At 37.4% G+C, this 18,312-nt stretch overlaps 2 protein-coding genes across 2 annotated transcripts; one reads left to right on the forward strand and one right to left on the reverse strand.

The window, feature by feature from the left end:
* Window positions 1-796: 796 nt before the first annotated feature.
* On the reverse strand, window positions 797-3,616 carry PIERCE1 (piercer of microtubule wall 1). Its single transcript, XM_051980309.1, has 3 exons — window positions 3,375-3,616; window positions 2,431-2,509; window positions 797-1,159 (listed from the first exon to the last, which is right to left on the reverse strand). The coding sequence occupies exons 1-3, from the start codon at window positions 3,518-3,520 to the stop codon at window positions 971-973; spliced, it is 414 nt and encodes a 137-aa protein (XP_051836269.1). The 5' UTR covers window positions 3,521-3,616; the 3' UTR covers window positions 797-970.
* Window positions 3,617-11,098: 7,482 nt separating this feature from the next.
* On the forward strand, window positions 11,099-15,073 carry MRPS2 (mitochondrial ribosomal protein S2). The gene is made up of 4 exons (XM_051980308.1): window positions 11,099-11,214; window positions 11,756-11,881; window positions 13,083-13,212; window positions 14,379-15,073. The coding sequence occupies exons 1-4, from the start codon at window positions 11,175-11,177 to the stop codon at window positions 14,971-14,973; spliced, it is 891 nt and encodes a 296-aa protein (XP_051836268.1). The 5' UTR covers window positions 11,099-11,174; the 3' UTR covers window positions 14,974-15,073.
* Window positions 15,074-18,312: the final 3,239 nt, after the last annotated feature.

Genomic DNA, 18,312 nt, shown 5'->3' on the forward strand with positions numbered 1-18,312 from the left:
TACTTTCTTTAAACAACAAATTCATAATAATAAAATATAATGGAAAATATTTATCAAAGGCCATTAATAGAAAGTATTACTCAAGGATTCCTTTTGAGAAATTTTAACTGTTTCATTTGCCTATTACTTAAGAACATAAAACAAGCTTTAAAAATAGTAACAATATCAGTTTCCTTCCATTCCCCATTCTCTACCCTAACACTTCCACCCCTTACAATTATCCTCTGAATTGGAGAGACAGTGACCACAATAACATTTCCCTGACAAATGAAATCTGCCTCCATGCTGTATCCATGGTGTTTTTTTGTACTTTAAGGATCTGTTATTTCATCATCTCAAGGTATTCAGATTGTAGTTCCTCCGCAATTTGCCAATTCTGAAAGACCATCTACTATAACAGAAAAGTCCATTCCCTGGCAGTTAACCTGATGATAAGCCTTTCCAAACCTGGCTGGCTGGTCTTCCAATAAGACATAGCAGAAGCTATCACCATCCCATGATGCAGCACTTGAGTAGAACGTGAGTGGCAGGAATCATCCAAAATCCTTCCATTATGTTTTATCTTCAGTGGCAGTTCCATATGGGCATGAAAATGTTTCCAAGTAACACTATAGAGAAGTTATTTTATATCCATTTATCAACTAAATAACCAAGCACTGTGAAAAACCTGGACCTTGATCATCCATTTCAGCCAACTCATAGAATTCAGTGTATTTCTATCTTTATATTAGTTGAAATGTTTAATAAAAGGTTAATTTTTTTACACCTAAAATAAGAATGAATTTAAAACAAGACATCATGGTGCTTTGTACATTTTACTGCCTCAGAAATATGCAGAAGTTTTTAGGAAAGTTCAGTATAATCATACTTTAAAAAAAAAACAATTATTTTAACAGGAACTAATTACACTGATTATTCAGAATACAGCAATCTAGAAACAGGATTACCATTGCGAGGGGGGAGGTGCTCATTAATCACAGATTGATGGTTTATTAACATTGTAACTGGGATGGAAGTTCAATCGATCATAATACGTGATGAAATTATCAGGGCCTGTCACAATGCTCTTGTCAGTGTAGACATTAAAACCATTGTTTCTGTACATTCCACATTTTTCATAATGTTTAGAAAAGGTATGCGATTTAGTATGAAAGCTTTTCTGAAATTAAAAACAATAAAGAAAACTTTAATTAGTTTATTTATAATACTTTGCAAAGCATTTCTTTCCACCACCCCCAAGCATATAGTATATACATTGACATTTACAGATAAGGATACTAGACTATTGAAAAGTTAAATAACTTTCCTTTCATCATTTAAAAGTTACCCAAAGTCACATAGGTAGTAAGTGGCCAAGCCAGGATTAGAACCCAATTTTTCTGGCTCCGTATGGTGTACTTTTGGCTCTATGAAACTCTTTCAATAGCTATATTGCTAGTCACTGGGATACTGCTGTAGATGCTATCAATGGTCAAATATTTTCAGAAATAAAATTAGTTTTAAATCTTCATGATATAATTCTATGTAATTTAAGGTTGTTTAGGCTTACTAGGTGGCATGGTGGATAGTGTGCCAGGAAGATCATCTTCCTGAGCTCAAAACTGGCCTCAGAAACTAGTTCTGGTTTGTGATCCTGGGTAAGTCATTTAATCTGTCTCAGTTTCCTCATCTGTCAAAGAGCTGGAGAAGGACATAACAAACCATTCCTCCAACTTTGCTAGGAAACCCCAAAGAGGGTCATGAAAAGTCAGACATGACTGGAAAATGACCAATTTTTACTAGGCCTAGTAAAGTAAGTGACACAGACTTCTGTCAGATGTTTTCCCCAGATAATATATTCAATAGACTATTTAAGAACAATTGTACCCATTACTGAGGAAGATGCAAAGAACATAGCATCTCCCCTCACAGTAAATCATCAAAGAGGACTTATTAAGTGTTTACTATGTGCCAGAGACTGTGCTACAAAGAGGGAAAAAAATGTATAATGGTTCCCTTTTTCAAGAAGCTCACACTCTAGTGAAAGAAATAACATGTAAATAAGTACATACAAGATAAATACAGAGTGGATGGAAAATTGTTTCAGAAGGAAAAGTACAAGTGTGAGGAGGGGAAGGGCAGAGGGAGAATCAGGAAGGCTTCCAGTAGAAGGTGACATTTAAGCCAGATTTTGAGGGAACCCAAAATACTAAGGAGAGTCAAGCATTCCAGATACCGGAGGAAACTAATTGAATAACACTAAAATGAAAGACAGAATGTAACAGTTCTGTGCCTTTACCCACTATACTACTCTTTTCAGGTTGCCACTTTTTGTGGTTTCCACCTCCATCTTCTCTCCTCCCCTCGCCCCCCAATTTGTCTCTCTTTAAACCAGTAAGTAAATTTTTCAGTCTTCTTCCATTGAAATCTTGTGTCTTATCTCATACTTACAGGCATTTCATGTACAGTAGGTGCTCTGCTACCATAGGTTTGGTTAGATGTCCTATATACTGGATGAGTTTCCTTAATCCTGTTAGATTAAACACACACACACATACACACACACAAACACACATTTTACTATGCATTCCATTATTTTATCTAGTCATATTCCAGATCACTTTAGTGACAATTTTTTTTTTTTGTCTAGAATAACACTAGAAGAATCTAGAGGAATCCTTTCTAGAGAAGGGGAGGGTATGTGATAGTGAAGTTGAAAACTATCATTGTGCAGTATTGACTTCCCAGAAGAAAATAAAAGGAGGCAGCTGGAGGGGACTGTTATTTTCTCCCTGTCTCTGATTATGCCCAATTTGGTTTCTGATGGCCCTTGCCCACCCACACCTACCCCACCTCCAACTGCCTAAACAAATCAGATGGGAGAGTCCCTATTATTTCCCCTTAGACCAGTCCTCCCTCCAAATCCCTTAAATTTATAGAGATTAGCTCAGGTACATAAGTATTGCATGTAAAATGCAATGTCTTCTGGGAGGACTCTGAAAACACTCACTCCATAGATATATCTTACCTTGAAGAGGCAGAATTCTGGATTAGTGGGTCAGAACCCACGGTCACAGCTTCTAGACAGACTTCCATGTTGATCTACTGGAGCCCCTTCAACTTTAGTCTTTTCAGGGGCTACTTCAAGGAGAGGAACCTATATAATGTGACTTAAATGCAGCCACTATGGAAACAGGTTGAGGCCCCTAACAATTTATTGCCCTAATTTAATTGATCAGGTTATTTTTGTGTCTTTTAATTAGGCAGCCTAGGCATGTTAGGTGAGAAGTCTAGACATTTTGCTTTTGAAGACCTTATTGCTAGTTCCTCTTCTGTAAACCTTCCCTGCCTCCCATTTCTTTACCATATTATCCCTGTAAGGTTCCCTTTCTTACCTGTAACCCCGAAACCACCCAGGGTTATTGAACCTGGCCGGCAAATTTTGGCTCACTCGGTAATAATCACTGGTTTTCTCCAAATAACCTTCTTCTGCCTTTTGTTCATCATGTTCAGAAGATTGTTGAGGGGCTTCCTGGGGCATTTCCCCTCCCTAGTAACAGAGAAACAATTTGGGAGGAAACACAAGAAAGAGAAGAGGCAAACTTAAACTGATTTTTTCAGGGCAGCAAACATTCTGTTGCTAAGCAACCTAGAACTTGACTCGAAAGTAGCTTGTTCTTAAAGGTACAATACAGTTCCATGCCATTTTCAGAACTCTGTTTATGTAACAGAATTCAATTTTATTTTAGATTGACAAGCCATGTTCTTTAATATGGTGTAATAATAAACTTTTTTGTTCCTTGGAGAAAATGCATATGGAATATCAAACATTTATGGAATCAAGGAACTATACGTCCATTTAAAAATTAATATTGCTCATTCAGTATTAAAACTATGATTCTGTGAGTCCAAATAAGTAAGTATAAATAAAATGTCACTGGTTTATTCCACTGGAGTAAAGCTGCTCTAATGGGAGTTATCCATGGTAAATATATACATATATTAAATTCACTAATCTGTACATGATGCAAAAGCAGTCTTAATAAGGGTGGGTTTAAAACTTACTGACAAAAAACAACTTATTGACAAGTCTAAAAGTATGTACAGAAGTTTGTGCTTTTTACCATGAATAAATGAAAATTAAACAATTTGAGCCTCTGCTGAAGTGAATTTTATATTTAAAAATTAGCCAATTATCAGCTTTCTATATAAGATCAGTATTAATTTAGCTTTTTAAGTGTCAATATGAAAGAATTTAGGAAACCTTTGGTCTCTGATAAAAGACTCTAAAACTGTTCATCACCTAAAAGAAAAAATACTGCCTCACCCCTAAAAAAAAAGAGGATAATTTAAAGATGCTTTTTAGAATCACAATATATACACAATGGTGTCTTTTATTCATGGTGAGAAGTGAAAATTTTCACCTGAGAGAATTAATTAGCCAAGTTTTTGTCTTATTGTGATAGTACACCTTTTACTTTGCCTTGCAAAAATATTTGACCCTATGTCAAAAGAATAGTTGTAAAATAAATCTGTATAAACTTACTTGTTGATTATAGCTTCCTTTTCAGCATTCAGAAAGGAAGGAGAAAGGCAAATGTAATTCTTCAATGACTAATACAGTTTTACTCTAAATCACAGATCATTCCTGTTAATCACTATTTGTTAGTGGCAAGAAATTTACTACATCTTAAACAGGATGATAGTAGATAAAATAACTCAGTTTTGTTTCAGAGATCTCTTGCTTGCTGTCTGATTTAAGATAAATTAGCTGTTGCATGTCTCTGAAGTAAAGAAATTTTGTTGTCTGTTTATTTACATTTATCAACCTCTATAGGTTGAGAAAGATTGGCAGAGGTTAAAAATGGGTGATCTTTCTTACTGTAAGTGAGAAACTATTCCTTCCCTAAAGTTATATAGATCAACTATTTAAATGAGATGACTAACTTAATGTATCTTAAATTTTTGAATGTTTTATATAAAAGAAGGCACCTAAAACACAATGAACTAGGTTTCAGACATGTCTACCAAGGTGGGTACTATTTTTATGCTAATGTATTTTCACACTTAATAAAGATATTTATGGTGAAGAAGGAAAAAAAAAAGCAATACAATAACAATATAAATGCTAGGTCACCAAAATCACTAGCTTTACATGACTATTTCACTATCATCACCATTTTAGCACCTGTGGCACTCTCTTCTCACACACAGTGTCCTCAGAATAGCTACCCCAAGTTAAATATGCTCTCCATGTTTACATCCATAAAAATAATAATAGATCACAATCCTCATGTCTTTTTTCCCTCTAATCTGCTAGAGGACACAGTTAAAAAGAAAGTAATTTCATGAAATAGCATTATGAGGGAAAAAAGATTTTTATTTTCCCTATAAAATATAGATGGTCACTTTTCCTGCAAACAAAAAATATACTATTAGTGGGGGAAAGAGTGAACATGTATAAGCATAAAGCATCAGAGACCTGCACAGAAAAATATACATAGATTTGCAGCCTTAATTCATATATCCCAGGTTGCTACAGAAGTATCCATTCATGGGACAAGGTATGTCTGCTCAACCTGGCTCCATCATGCCAAAATAATTTCTTCTGGGCCTACAGGCTACACCTCTCCTCTGGTATTGCTGGGCTTCTACTTTGTTTGGTGTCCCTCTAGAGCTTATGTTTCTCCCTTTCTGGTGCATGTGGCATTTCTGCTTTTTGGTCTTCATTCTGCTGAAGCAGGGAGTCTATTTTGTGTGTCATCAAGTCTTTTGATGGCCTGATAAAACATGAGTACTTATCCCTCCTCAGGATATTTGCCAACATTCATAACTGAAAAAAAAACCACTACATTTCAGTTAGAGATTAATGAAAATATGTATTTTAACTATCCCAAGTTTATAGACCCTCTATAGATTTTTTAAATCTATGAGTTCATGGACCCCCTAAGTTAAAAACTTGTGTAGGGTATAGTGTCTAGAACCTTCCATTCCTTCCCCCAGAGTTTTCTTTGTGGTGACAGTTATCATAAGGAGTTAATAAAATCCAGGCAGAGTGCCCCCTGGGCCAGAGTTCAAAGCATTCTGTTAAAGATAACCCAACAGGGTTAGCCTCTCTTACAGATCCCTCAAATTCTCTTTGGCTTAACTGCAAATAAATTTAAACCAGGACAGAAGGTAACCTAAGAAGATAAGGTCTGTATCATCTACCCCTCTAGCCCACATTCTAGTTGTTATCATGCATATCTGTGCTTTGGCACAAAAAAAAAAAAACCTGTCTCTCTACACTGCTTCTATTATTATTGTGTTTGTATGTGTTTTACAAGTCTATATCGTGAAATGGCTGGTACATTATTTCATTAAAACTAAGGTACAAAAAAATAAAACTAAGTGTGTACTAATGAACCCATTTATGCTAGTCACCTGTGAGAAAATGAATATCTAAGGCCCCTTCCAACTCTGAATTTTCATAATTCTTTAATTCCAAACCCAGGTATCCAAAGCTCACTTTTTAAGACGCAGCCAAATCTTTTAAAACCGAGCTCAATCTTATGCTTCCTGAACGTTCTTCAGCCTTTGACAATGTCACTCAGCCTCTCCTCCTGGAGACTCTCTCCTCTCCCAGTGATACTGCTTTCTCCCTTTTCTCCTCCTACCTGTCTGACTGTTCCTTCTCAATTTCCTTTTCTGATCCTTCATCCAGATTATGCTCACTTAGCTGTGGTATCCCCCATGATTCTAAGCTAAAACAATTTTTCTTTTCCTTCTAACTTCTATAATCTCATCATCTCCCATAGGTTCAACTATCAGCTTTATTCTAATGATTACTTTCCTAGCTCTCTATACTAAGCCCTAATTTTGCCAGGTCCACATTACCAATTATCTCTTTGAAGCCTCAAATTGTATTGCATCTTAAACTAAACATCTCCAAATTGGGATTCATTATATTGTTGCTGTTCAGCCATTTTCGGTGTCTAACTTTTTCTTGGCAAAGACTGTGGAGCAAAATTATCATATCAGTTCCTCTGGCTAATGAGGCAAACTGAGACAAAAAGGGTTAAGTGTCTTGCCTAATGTCACACAACTGTCTGAAGTCAGATTTGAATTTTTTAAGCACAAACAACAAAAAGTTTTTATTATAATCTATCAACAAATGCAAAAGAACTCATTTTAATTTAAATATTGCATTTCTAAGTATTTAAAGGCAATAATAAATCCACAAATGTAAAATGAAGTTTAAAACAAAACTTTTTAAAAAAAAGAAAACATTTCAATGACAAACATTAAACACTTAATAATCTTGCTTATCTTATTAAGTATACAAGAGAATGAAATGCAATGAAAAAGTAGATGAGTCTTTTTTTTTTTTTTTTTTTTACTTCAGGCTCAGAATCTGTGCCTGGAGTGCACTCCTTGCTACTCCAATCCCCCACCAAATCCTACCCTCATCCCAGCTTCCTTGTTACTGTTCAAGACAACATCATCCTTCAAGTCACCTAGGCTCATAAGCTAGATAATATTAGACATCTTAAACTCAACCTGTCCAGAATTGAACTTATTCTCTTTCTCCCTAAACCCTCCCCTCTCTAATTTCCCTATTACTGTCAAGGATAACCAGGCTTGCAATCTAGGTGTCATCCTCAACTTGTCACTATCTCTCATCCTACATATTCAATGTATTGCCAAGGCCAATCAATTTTACCTTTACAACATCTTTTCTATTTAATTTCTTCCCTTCTCTGAAGCTGCCACTACCCTTATACAGGTTCTTTGAACTTCAGAGATAGACAATTGGTTGGTCTTCCTGTCACAAGTCTCTCTACTCCCCTCCATTCTCTATTTAGCAAATCTCCATTTGTGCAAACAAATCTTCCTAAAGTGCTGAGAGCTGATAATATCTCCCCTTTCCTTACACACACACACACACACACACACACACACACTCAATAAATGCCAGGGATTACCTTTCACTTCTATAATCGAATATAAAATATTTTATTTCGCATTTAAGGTTCTTTACAACCTGTACTCCAACACTATTCCTGCCATTTTATACTTACTCCCCCCAGCATCTACTCTAAAATATAATGACACTGGACTTCATGTACACTATGATGCAAATACCATGATCTCTTGCTATTCCTCATATAGAGTACTCTGTCTCAATGCCATGCATTTGCATGTCCGATACATAGTAAGAGCATATAAAATGCTCTTTGCCCATTCCTGTCCATATATGTCCCTCCACTCTCTATCTTTTCATAGGTTTCAATTATTAATATTTTAACAAAGCTATCATCTGGTTCATATTCTTTAGTTGTTTAATGAGCTAATTTTGTGTTCCCTAACCATGTCATTATATATACCTGAGGACAGAAACTTTGATTTAGACATCCTTTGATGTTTCTCAAATCACCCACATAGTATCTAGAAAGGCAAAAGGATTGTTAATTAACCAATGAGCACTTATTAAGAAACTTTTATATACTAGGAATTAGAGATATAAAGGAAACTGTCCTGAACTCAAAGAGTTTTGTCTAAAGAAACAACATGATATCAAACTGTGCATGCCCTTTGATCCAGCAGTGTTCCTACTGGGATTATATCTCAGATCTTAAAGGAAGAAAAGGGACCTGTATGTACAAAAATGTTGCCTTTTTTGTAGGGGCAAGGAATTGGAAAGTGAGTGGATGTTCATCAATTGAAGAAGAGGTGAATAAGTTATGGTATATAAATGTTATGGAATATTATTGTTCTGTAAGAAACAATAAGCAGAATAATTTCAGAAAGGCTTGGAGAAACTTACATGAACTATTGCTAAGTGAAATGAGCAGAACCAGGACATCATTGTATATGGCAACAATAAGATTATACAATGATCAATTCTGATGTAAATGACTCTTCTCAACCATGAGATGATTCAGACCAGTTCCAATGATCTTGTGATCAAAAGAGCCATCTATACCTCTTTTGAGAGGATTGTGGGAACTGAGTGTGTTTCACAACATAGCATTCTCACTCTTTTTGTTGTTTGCTTGTATTTTATTTTCTTCATTTTCTTTTGTAATTTGATTTGATTTTTCTTGTGTAGCAGGATAATTGTATAAATATGATTACATATATTGGATTTAGCATATGTTTCTACCATGTTTAACATATATTGGACTACTTGCCATCTAGAGGAAAGGGATTGGGGGGGGGGGGGACTGGAACACAAGGTTTTGCAAGGATTAAGGTTTTAGAATTATCTATGGATATGTTTTGAAAAAATAAAAACCTTTAAGAAAAAAAAATAACATGAATTCATAAAGGCAAATACAAAATATCTAATAACTATAAGGTAACATGGGAATAGGGGAGATTATCAGAAAAGGTTTCATGTAACAAATGTGGCACTTGAGCCAAGCTTTCAAAGAATAAATAACTTAGGCCAACCCTTTCTTTATGTTGATGATTGTACAGAGACTTTTATATAGAGTATTGTTATTATTGTCTTAAATTTAACATAAACTTTTTTAAAAAGCTGTTCATCAAAATTGATTTTTATATACAATCTTCATTTTCTGTCCTGTGCAGTTGTTAATGCTTGTTAATACAAGTCAAGTTCATATTAAAAAAAGACAATTATTAAATTTTTTTCTAAGTATTGCCTTCTGAATTGGTAAGAAATAGAATAATTTCCAAATGGTTTGCCTCTTCATTATAGTCCATCTTTCAGCTGACAAAGTGACCTTCCTAAAGCACAGGCCTAGCCATGTTACCAGTGCTCACAAGGGGGCCTCTTCTTCACCCTACTCAATAAATTCCAGTGGCTTCTTATTACCTCCAAAATCAAATACAAAATCCTTTGATTTTTAAAGCCCTTCTTAACTGGGTGTTTTTCTATCTTTCCAGTCTCACACCTCATTATCCTCCCCATACTCTGTGATGCTATCTTCCTGGCTGTTTGTCCCACAAAACCTTCTTAGCTCTCTACTCCTGACTTTTTTACTGGCTGAAATGCACTGCCTCCTGACTTCCCCAGCATCTTTCACATCTCAGGTAAAATCCCAACTTCTGTAAGAAGCCTTTGGCACAGTGCCTGGCACTGTAGGAACTTATGGTTCCTCCCTATCAGTTCCCTTCAGTGTTAGTGCCTTCCCTTTAAGGTTATCATATATACCTTGTTTGTACATAGTGGTTTGCATACTTTGCCTCTGATTAGAATGTGAAGTCCTTGAGTCCAGGGTCTTGTTTTTACCTTTTTCTTTTTTTAGTATCCCTAGTACTTAAGACTACAAGACTGGCGCACAGTGCTTAATAAAGGCCCGTTAATGGCGGTGTAACTCTTGGATGAACTTAACATGAGCCTCTCCAGTTCATTCTAGGACTTTTATTTAAATTTTTAATAAAGGGAGAAATTTGCTGCTGACATTCTCTAATTAGCCAGTACTGTTTATTTAGGAAGGAGTGGATGATAAGAAGCATCACTAATCCCTTGCCTCTCAGCCTGTGCCCTTCTTCTATTTGGTTCTCCAGGTAAGCCTGATACCTGCTGACAGCGTCTCCCCTCTGGATTTAAGCAGGTGGCTAACAGAAGTGAGAGTGTGGTTTCAATCCTTCTGCAGTCGGTTCGTACGGCCAATCACTAAATCTTTAGTAAGAGCATTTTGTGCAAAGAAGGCTGCAGGGATGGAGGGTGGAGTGGGAGGAGGAATGGAAGAGGAAGGGAGGAAGGGACAAGAGGGAAAGGAAAAGAGGCGAGTGAGAAAGGGGAAGGAGCGGGGGAGTGGAAATCCCAAATCCCTGCTCTCAAAGAGATAAAACTTTATTTTCCACGGGTAGAGGTCTCTCAGAGTTGAGGTGGAACATGAGTGGCTGGGGGGATGGGCACTGATTTTACAGCAAGGTGTTAAGAAAAAGTTTTTAATTTTCATATCACATATGAATGTATATTGTATATAATTACATTGTCACATAATCTGTAACATTGTATCACGTAATGTTGCGTTTTATATTCTGTATGAGTTACATTATTCTATACAAATTTATACGTTAAGATTTAGGGACACTCCCCTCCTGGGGCGGGAGCCTGTGCCGGTTCCGCTTGGGCGACAGATGGCGCTGTCGGGAACGCAGACGAGGGAAGGGCCCTCTCTTCCGGCCCGCTAACGCGAAGCTCTTCCTCCACGGTGACGCAGGGCTCGTCCCGCAACATGGCCCTGGCGCAGGCTCCACTGCCGCTACTCCGGGCGGGTGAGCGAATGTGCAGAGCGGCGTGTCTTGTTCGGCGCTGCCCCGGCCCGTGCTCCTCCTCGCCTCCCTCACTGTGCGCCGGCCCGGCGGAGCAGGGGGAGGAGGGAGAGCGCAGAGCCAGGGGAAGGAGCGGAGAGGAGAAGGGGAGGGAAGGGGAGCGGGGAAGAAGAGGAGGGCAGACGGGGAGAGGAAAGGAGAGGAGAGAAGTAGTGAATGAGGGGGGAAGGAGAAAGGGACGCAGTAGGAGAGCGGAGAGGCGAGGCATGGGGAGAAGGGGGAAGGGTCTTAAAGTAGGATTCTAGGTGGGGATAGAGGACGCAGGACCCCGACGCAGTCATGGAGCCGGGAGTCCTGGACCGGTTTTTTGTTGGTCTTTGTAACTGTACTTCAGCGTGACTGGCTTTCTAGTTGTGTGTGCCTTATTTTATGTATGTAAAAGCCGTCCTGATAAGGGTCTGCTTCCGGGACTAAAGGATTCCGTTTCTGGCCCTGTCCAGGACCCGTAAATGCCTCTAAGACTGTTCCTCCGCTCCTTCCCCAGGCACCGCGTCCAGGTTCCCCTGGTTGGATCTTCTTGGCAAGGCCTCCCCATGGGCTTCGCAGTCTGGCCTTCGGATGTACGGTGCCGTTCCTGCTGCCGGGATTGTCCAGCAAGGGGACGACAGTGGTAATGTCCCATTTGATTCCTTACAGAGGACGACACAGTGGCTTCACCAATTACTGCACGAATGCCCTGGGACGAAGTACTTCATCTTTCTGCAAAATGAGGGTCTTAGTTGTGTTACCTAGATGCCTTATCTCGGATTTCCGCATTTCTCGCAGCTCTCCAGTTCCAGTTCTGTACTTCTAAGTGGAGTGATTTAATCTTCATGCCAGTAGGCACCTTCTAGCACTTGACACAGTGCCTAGCACACAGATGTTAGGCGGATGTCAAAGCGATGGAACTTAGACCCGAAGTCAGGAAGTCAAATCTGGCCCCAGACTAGTTGTATGACCCTGAACAAATTGATTATAGTCTCTGCCTGTTTCCTCATGTGCAAATACAAAAACGGGGTTTTTGTAAAGCCCAAATGATACAATATTTGTAAATCATTAGCATAATGCTGGACCCCATTAGAAACACTATATGAATGCTTTTATCCTTCTTTTTTCTTTTATGGATGAGGAAATTAAAGCCCAGAATCATAGCCAGTAATATACAGAGCTCAAATTTGAATCCTCTGGCTCTAGTTTTCTTCCCATTTATACCACATATACTTCTAAATTACCTAAAGTTGCACAGCTAGTAAGTAGCAAGGCCAGATTTTTGAATGCAGGTTTTCTGTATTACCCTTTCCACTATGCCATCATAAAAGTTAGAAGAGATCATGTAGTCCTGCTCTCTCATTTTGCTGATGAGGAAACTGAATCCCAGAAAGGGGATAGACCCCTTCCCCTTAAATCAGACAGCTCATTTGTGATAATTCCAAATCCAGCCCTTAGTTTTCCTGAAATAAGTTCTTCACATATGCTTTTTAGGTTCATTGAGGTATTTGGGGGGGTGTCGGGAAGAATCCTCTTTCAGAAAACCTGGGATCCTAGGAATTAGAACTGGAAAATGCTTCAGAAATCCTCTAGTCCAGCTCCCATAGTTATAGATGCGGAATCTGAGACCCAGGGAAATCAGGACAAAGTCATTCAGGCATTCTGTGTTAGATAAGATACAAACACAGGGCTTCCAATCAAGCCCCAAAATCAAATATCTACCATGGCTTCTTCCCCAAGTGTGGTTCTGTCAGGTCCATTTTCAAAATAGATGTTAGTATAATAAGCAAATCTATTTTTATAGTGTCTTAAAGTTCACCGGTGTTTGTTTTTTCTTCCTCTAGATCTTCATGACAAGATTTTGACTGAACCCCTCAAACATGCTGATTTCTTTAATGTAAAGGAACTGTTTTCCCTAAAAACTCTTTTTGATGCCAGAGTACATTTAGGACATAAAAAAGGTTGTCGTCACAGGTATGTTCAACCTTCTTTGCTGTATGTTTCCAGTAGAAGAGAGTTCTAGCAAATGTCTAGGTGGGATTTCAAGGAGTACTTTAGAGCTTCAGATCTAATCATTTGTAGTAATTTTCTAAGTTTTTCAAGATTAATTCAGGAGATGTTTTATTAAGGATGCTTTCAATTATGGATATCCTTTTTTGCTTGATGATACAATGTATAAAATGCTGGGCCTGGAATTAGGAAGACTCCAGTTCAAATCTAGCCTCAGACACTAATAAATCTATGATCCTGGACAAGTCACTTGACTTTTGTTTGCCTGTTTTCTCATATATAAAATGGTAATAGTAGCACCTATTTCCCAGAGTTGTTATGAGGATCAAATGAGGTAATGATTATCAAGTGGTTAGCACAGTAACTAGCACTAAGTAAACACTGTATAAATATTCGCTGTTTTTTTTTTTTTAATATTCCCTGTTGTTATTTTATTCCCATGTCTCATTTTCCCAATTGCCTTCCACTATAAACTTCTAAAAGTCAAGTATTGTTGCTTTTATTTCTACATTTGTTATATTGTCTGGAAATGTTTCTGGAAATTGATTCCTTTTCCCTGGCCTGACCCTTGTGAAAGGAAAGGGGTAGAGGAAGTAAATAGGGTAGATTCTAGCCCTCATAATCCCCAATGATAAGAGAAGAACTGTTTTTGGTCTCTCCAGGGGACTGTGTTGGCATATAGTTTCTTATTCACCTTGAGATGCAGTCTTATTTTTTTATTTTGTAAAACTGTTGAACGTATCCCTAGCTGCTATGGAGAAATCATAAAGGATTGTGTGTGAAGCCATATACTAGAGAGCAAAACTAGCTCCATTCTCAGAAAGTCTAGCTTAGGAATTATGGGTTTATCCCCAATAGACTTGGCCATAGGCTGAGGTCCACATGTCCCTGTTTCTAAGCACTCACATCTCATATTTAATGTCCTTCAGTAAACTGCCTGGAAACTGATAAAAATGCATTTTAAAAGTAGAAGGGAGGGAAGAAACTGAGGCAAATAGCCATTAAGTATGTGAAGTCAGATTTGAAGTTGGGTCTTCTTTATTCCAAGCCCAGAACTCATAAGTGTTAATTGCTGCTGGTGATTGAGTTGACACTATATACTTTGTGTTCAAATGGCATGCCCTTTGCAGGTTTATGGAACCATACATCTTTGGGACCCGCCTAGAGCAGGATATTATTGACTTGGACCAAACGGTTAAGCATCTCCAACTGGCTCTGAATTTTACTGCCCACATGGCCTATCGGAAAGGAATTATTTTATTTGTGAGCAGGAATCGGCAGTTCACCCACCTGATAGAAAAAATGGCTCTGAACTGTGAAGAGTATGCCCACACCAGATATTTTAAAGGCGGTTTGTTGACCAATGCCCCTGTCCAATTTGGCCCTGCAGTCCGTCTTCCTGATCTGATGGTCTTCTTCCATACCCTGAACAATGTCTTTGAGCCACATGTGGCTGTGAGGGATGCTGCCAAGATGAATATTCCAACTGTGGGCATTGTGGACACAAACTGCAACCCATGCCTCATTTCATACCCCATCCCTGGAAATGATGATTCCCCTGACTCCATCAAGCTCTTCTGCCACCTCTTTGAAACAACCATCAAACGGGCTAAGGCAAAGAGGAAACAAATGGAATTCCTATATAGCCAGCAGAGCAAACAGATGGCTCACAACTCAGAAGACACATACCAGCAGCCCCCAAGCCCTGCTCAGTTAGAAACATAAACTGTGATGGACTAAAAAAAGCTTGAGTTTTATAAAGTATCACTTGACTTGTACCAAAATAAAAACTAGACCTGAAACCTCCTAGTTCTTCAAACCAAAATTCTCTCCTATCCTTGTATAGTTGGGGCCGGTGGGTGGGAAGAGGGGGAGAGGGTAAGGGGGAAGGAAAATCTTTTTACTATCTAGTGATAATCTTATTTTATCCTTAGATGCCAATTTTATACTTGTCATAATATTTTCACACTCATTATCCTACTTGATCTTCCTAATAATCCTTTGAGTTAGCTTGAAAAATTGGCATTAACTTTATTTTACACAGAAGGAGACTGGAGTCCAGATGAAAGAATGATTATGGTTCAAAGTCAGATAATAGATGGTTAATGATAGCCAGAATTTGAACCCAGATTTCCAATTCTTTATCTAGTGTCCTTTGCACTATAATGACACTGTCTTATAGTTATGTTGGATCTACTGTTGAGAAAATAAGATGCATAAGTTATGACAAAGTTAGAGAATAACTGAATAAATCCAACCAGGTGGAAGGGGGGAAAGAATATTTAAACATGTGCTTTGAGGACCTCGCTAATACACATTAGTATTCTATGTGAGAAAATCAAGGAATCAGAAGGGAGAAGCCAGATGGAATGTATTTGCATGGAAATCAATGTAGCAAGAATAGGTTGATTTTTATCATCAGAGTTATCTGCCTACGGAAACAGATAAGTTTGGGAAACATCACAAGGCTGGCAGAGACATCTGCAAAAGGACTTCAGCCTTCTATCAAAAGCAAAGCAGTTAATTGCTTTATTTGCCTTAATGATATCATCCATGAAAAGATGTTCTCTCTAATAGGGAAATTAAAATGATGGGAATTCTGAGAAGAAATAACCACTCCCTGCTAGAGTTTGTGACAGGAGAAGGGATATAGATGTACTCTAACATGTGCCCTAATTTTTTGGGAAAACAGATTTCGAAGGGTTTGAAGAAAAAAATGTAAGATCCTACTGGCTCAAATTTCTTAGGAAAAATCAACCCTAAGCAGGTAGGTGACATTCAAAACTTCAGAAGGCAAAAGGAAAAAATTACAATGAGGTGGGGAAATGGGAATTACCTTAAAAGGCCATGGATGCGTAGGGACTTGAACAGCTAACTGAGATTTAAAAAGAAAGATGATTAAAGCAGTGGCAGATAAGATGAACGTAAGCATGCATGGTCCTGTAAAAAAAATGTGGAAAATTGAACTACTGGGATAAGAATTAATGGGAAAACCAGAAATCAAGTTTATTTTGACATACCATATACTAGAATATGATCAAAAATAGATATGTCTTGATTGTTATATTGCTTTTAAAATTAAAAAAAGATACTTTTGTATAGATCAGATTTACCTTTCACAGCCTGACTAGAATTCTTAAACAAATTATAGTGATCACAAAAGATAAAATAGACTTTTCTACTAAAATTAGTGATCAGATAGATTGGGAAAAAAATCTTTGCATCAAATAGTTCTGATATCTAATTCATAGGAAATTAATACAAATATGTATATATCAAAAACCCAATTAAAAGATATGAGCAAAGAATTTGAAAATAATAGCAATCACATGAAGAAGTGCTATAAATCACTAAGAGAAATGTAAAATAAAAGTTCTGAGAATTCACCTCAAAACTAGCAAATTGGCAAAGACAAAAGATGGGAATGGTTCATGTTGATAGTATTGTACAAAGTCGGGCATGCTTCCACACTGCTGGTGAAACTGCAAATGGGTCTGGCCATTTTGAAAATAGTTTAGAATTACACTTAGAAAGTGATCAAAATGAATGTGTCTTTTGTCCAAAAGTTACTCCCACCAGGCATAAACTATACTTCCAGGTCAGAGATAGATCTTTATATCGATGTTTATAATGGTACTTGTAGTGGCAAAGAAATGGAAATGATGTGATACTTGTCGACTAGAGAACAATAAGTCATAGTACATTAATATAATGGAATATTATTGCACCATAAACAATAGATAGCATGAATGCAGAACAGCATAGGAAGAAAAACATATGTAAAGTGGAAGAAAAATATGACTACAAGAATGTAAATGAAAAGAATAAACTATCTCAAACAGTATTATAGAAACACAATGGCAAATCTTTTTTTTTTAATTATTTATTTGCAAAGCATATGCACGGGTAATTTTTCCAACATTGATCCTTGCAAAACTTTTTGTTCCAAATTTTCCCTTCCTTTCCTCTACTCCCTCCCCTAGCTGGCAGGTAGTCCTGTTAAATATGCTGAAATTAAATCCAACATATGTGTACATATTTATACAGTTATCTTGCTGCACAAGAAAAATCAGATCAAGAAGGAAGAAAAAGAAAAACTGAGAAAGAAAACAAAATGCAAGTAAATAACAACAGAGAGAGTGAGAATGCTGTGTTGTGGTCCACACTGTTCCCGTGGTTCTCTCTCTGGGTGTAGATGGCTCTCTTCATCTTTGAACAAGTGGAACTGGTTTGAATACGATGGCAAATCTTGATCCCCAAAAGAGAAAAGATAGGAGAATACTTCCTTTGCAGAGGTGAAAGACTAGAGTGTGAAGTACTACATGTAATGTTGGACTTGGTGGTATTTATTACTTTTGCTGAATTTTTTTCCAACTTTTTATTCTTTATTGTGATTGCTCTGGGAGAAGAGAGGATGAATATATTAGGATATGAAGGTAGTATAAAAAAGATATAAATACATTAAAATTTATTTAAAGTGTCATAAATGCTAGTACTCAGAGTGAGTTGAAGCTGGTAAAGAAAGCTGAGGACAACAAAAGGGTGGGATTGTTTTGTTTTAACTATATTAATATTAAAGGAAGAGGAGAAACATAAAAAGGATCTGGCCTATGCTTGGGAGGGATGGGATGATAATAATTGGAACTGGAGAGAAGGCAGAGCTGCCCAATTCCTATTTATTTCTATTTTTTCTGCCAACAAGAATGACTACTGGAAATAAAAGAACAAATAGGGCAAACAAAAACTTGGTACATAAGATAATTAAAGAGATAGTAAGAATGTGGATAGCTAGGTGACCTAGTGGATGGAAAGCTGAGTCTGAAGTCAGGAAGACTATTTTCCTAAGTTTCTTCATCTGTAAAATAATATGGAGAAGGAGATGGCAAACCACTCCAGTAGACAAACATAATTAAATAAGAATAGAGCTCTTTATTTTTGTTGAATTCAAGTCATCTGACCCAAATGAACTACCTCCTTGGTTACTGAAACAAATGGAAGATACCATTACTAACCAACTGTTAGTAATATTTGAAAAATGATGGGGAATGGAAGAGATCCTACAAA

The sequence above is a fragment of the Antechinus flavipes genome, chromosome 2 (assembly GCF_016432865.1).
Source record: "Antechinus flavipes isolate AdamAnt ecotype Samford, QLD, Australia chromosome 2, AdamAnt_v2, whole genome shotgun sequence".
Lineage (NCBI taxonomy): Eukaryota > Metazoa > Chordata > Mammalia > Dasyuromorphia > Dasyuridae > Antechinus > Antechinus flavipes.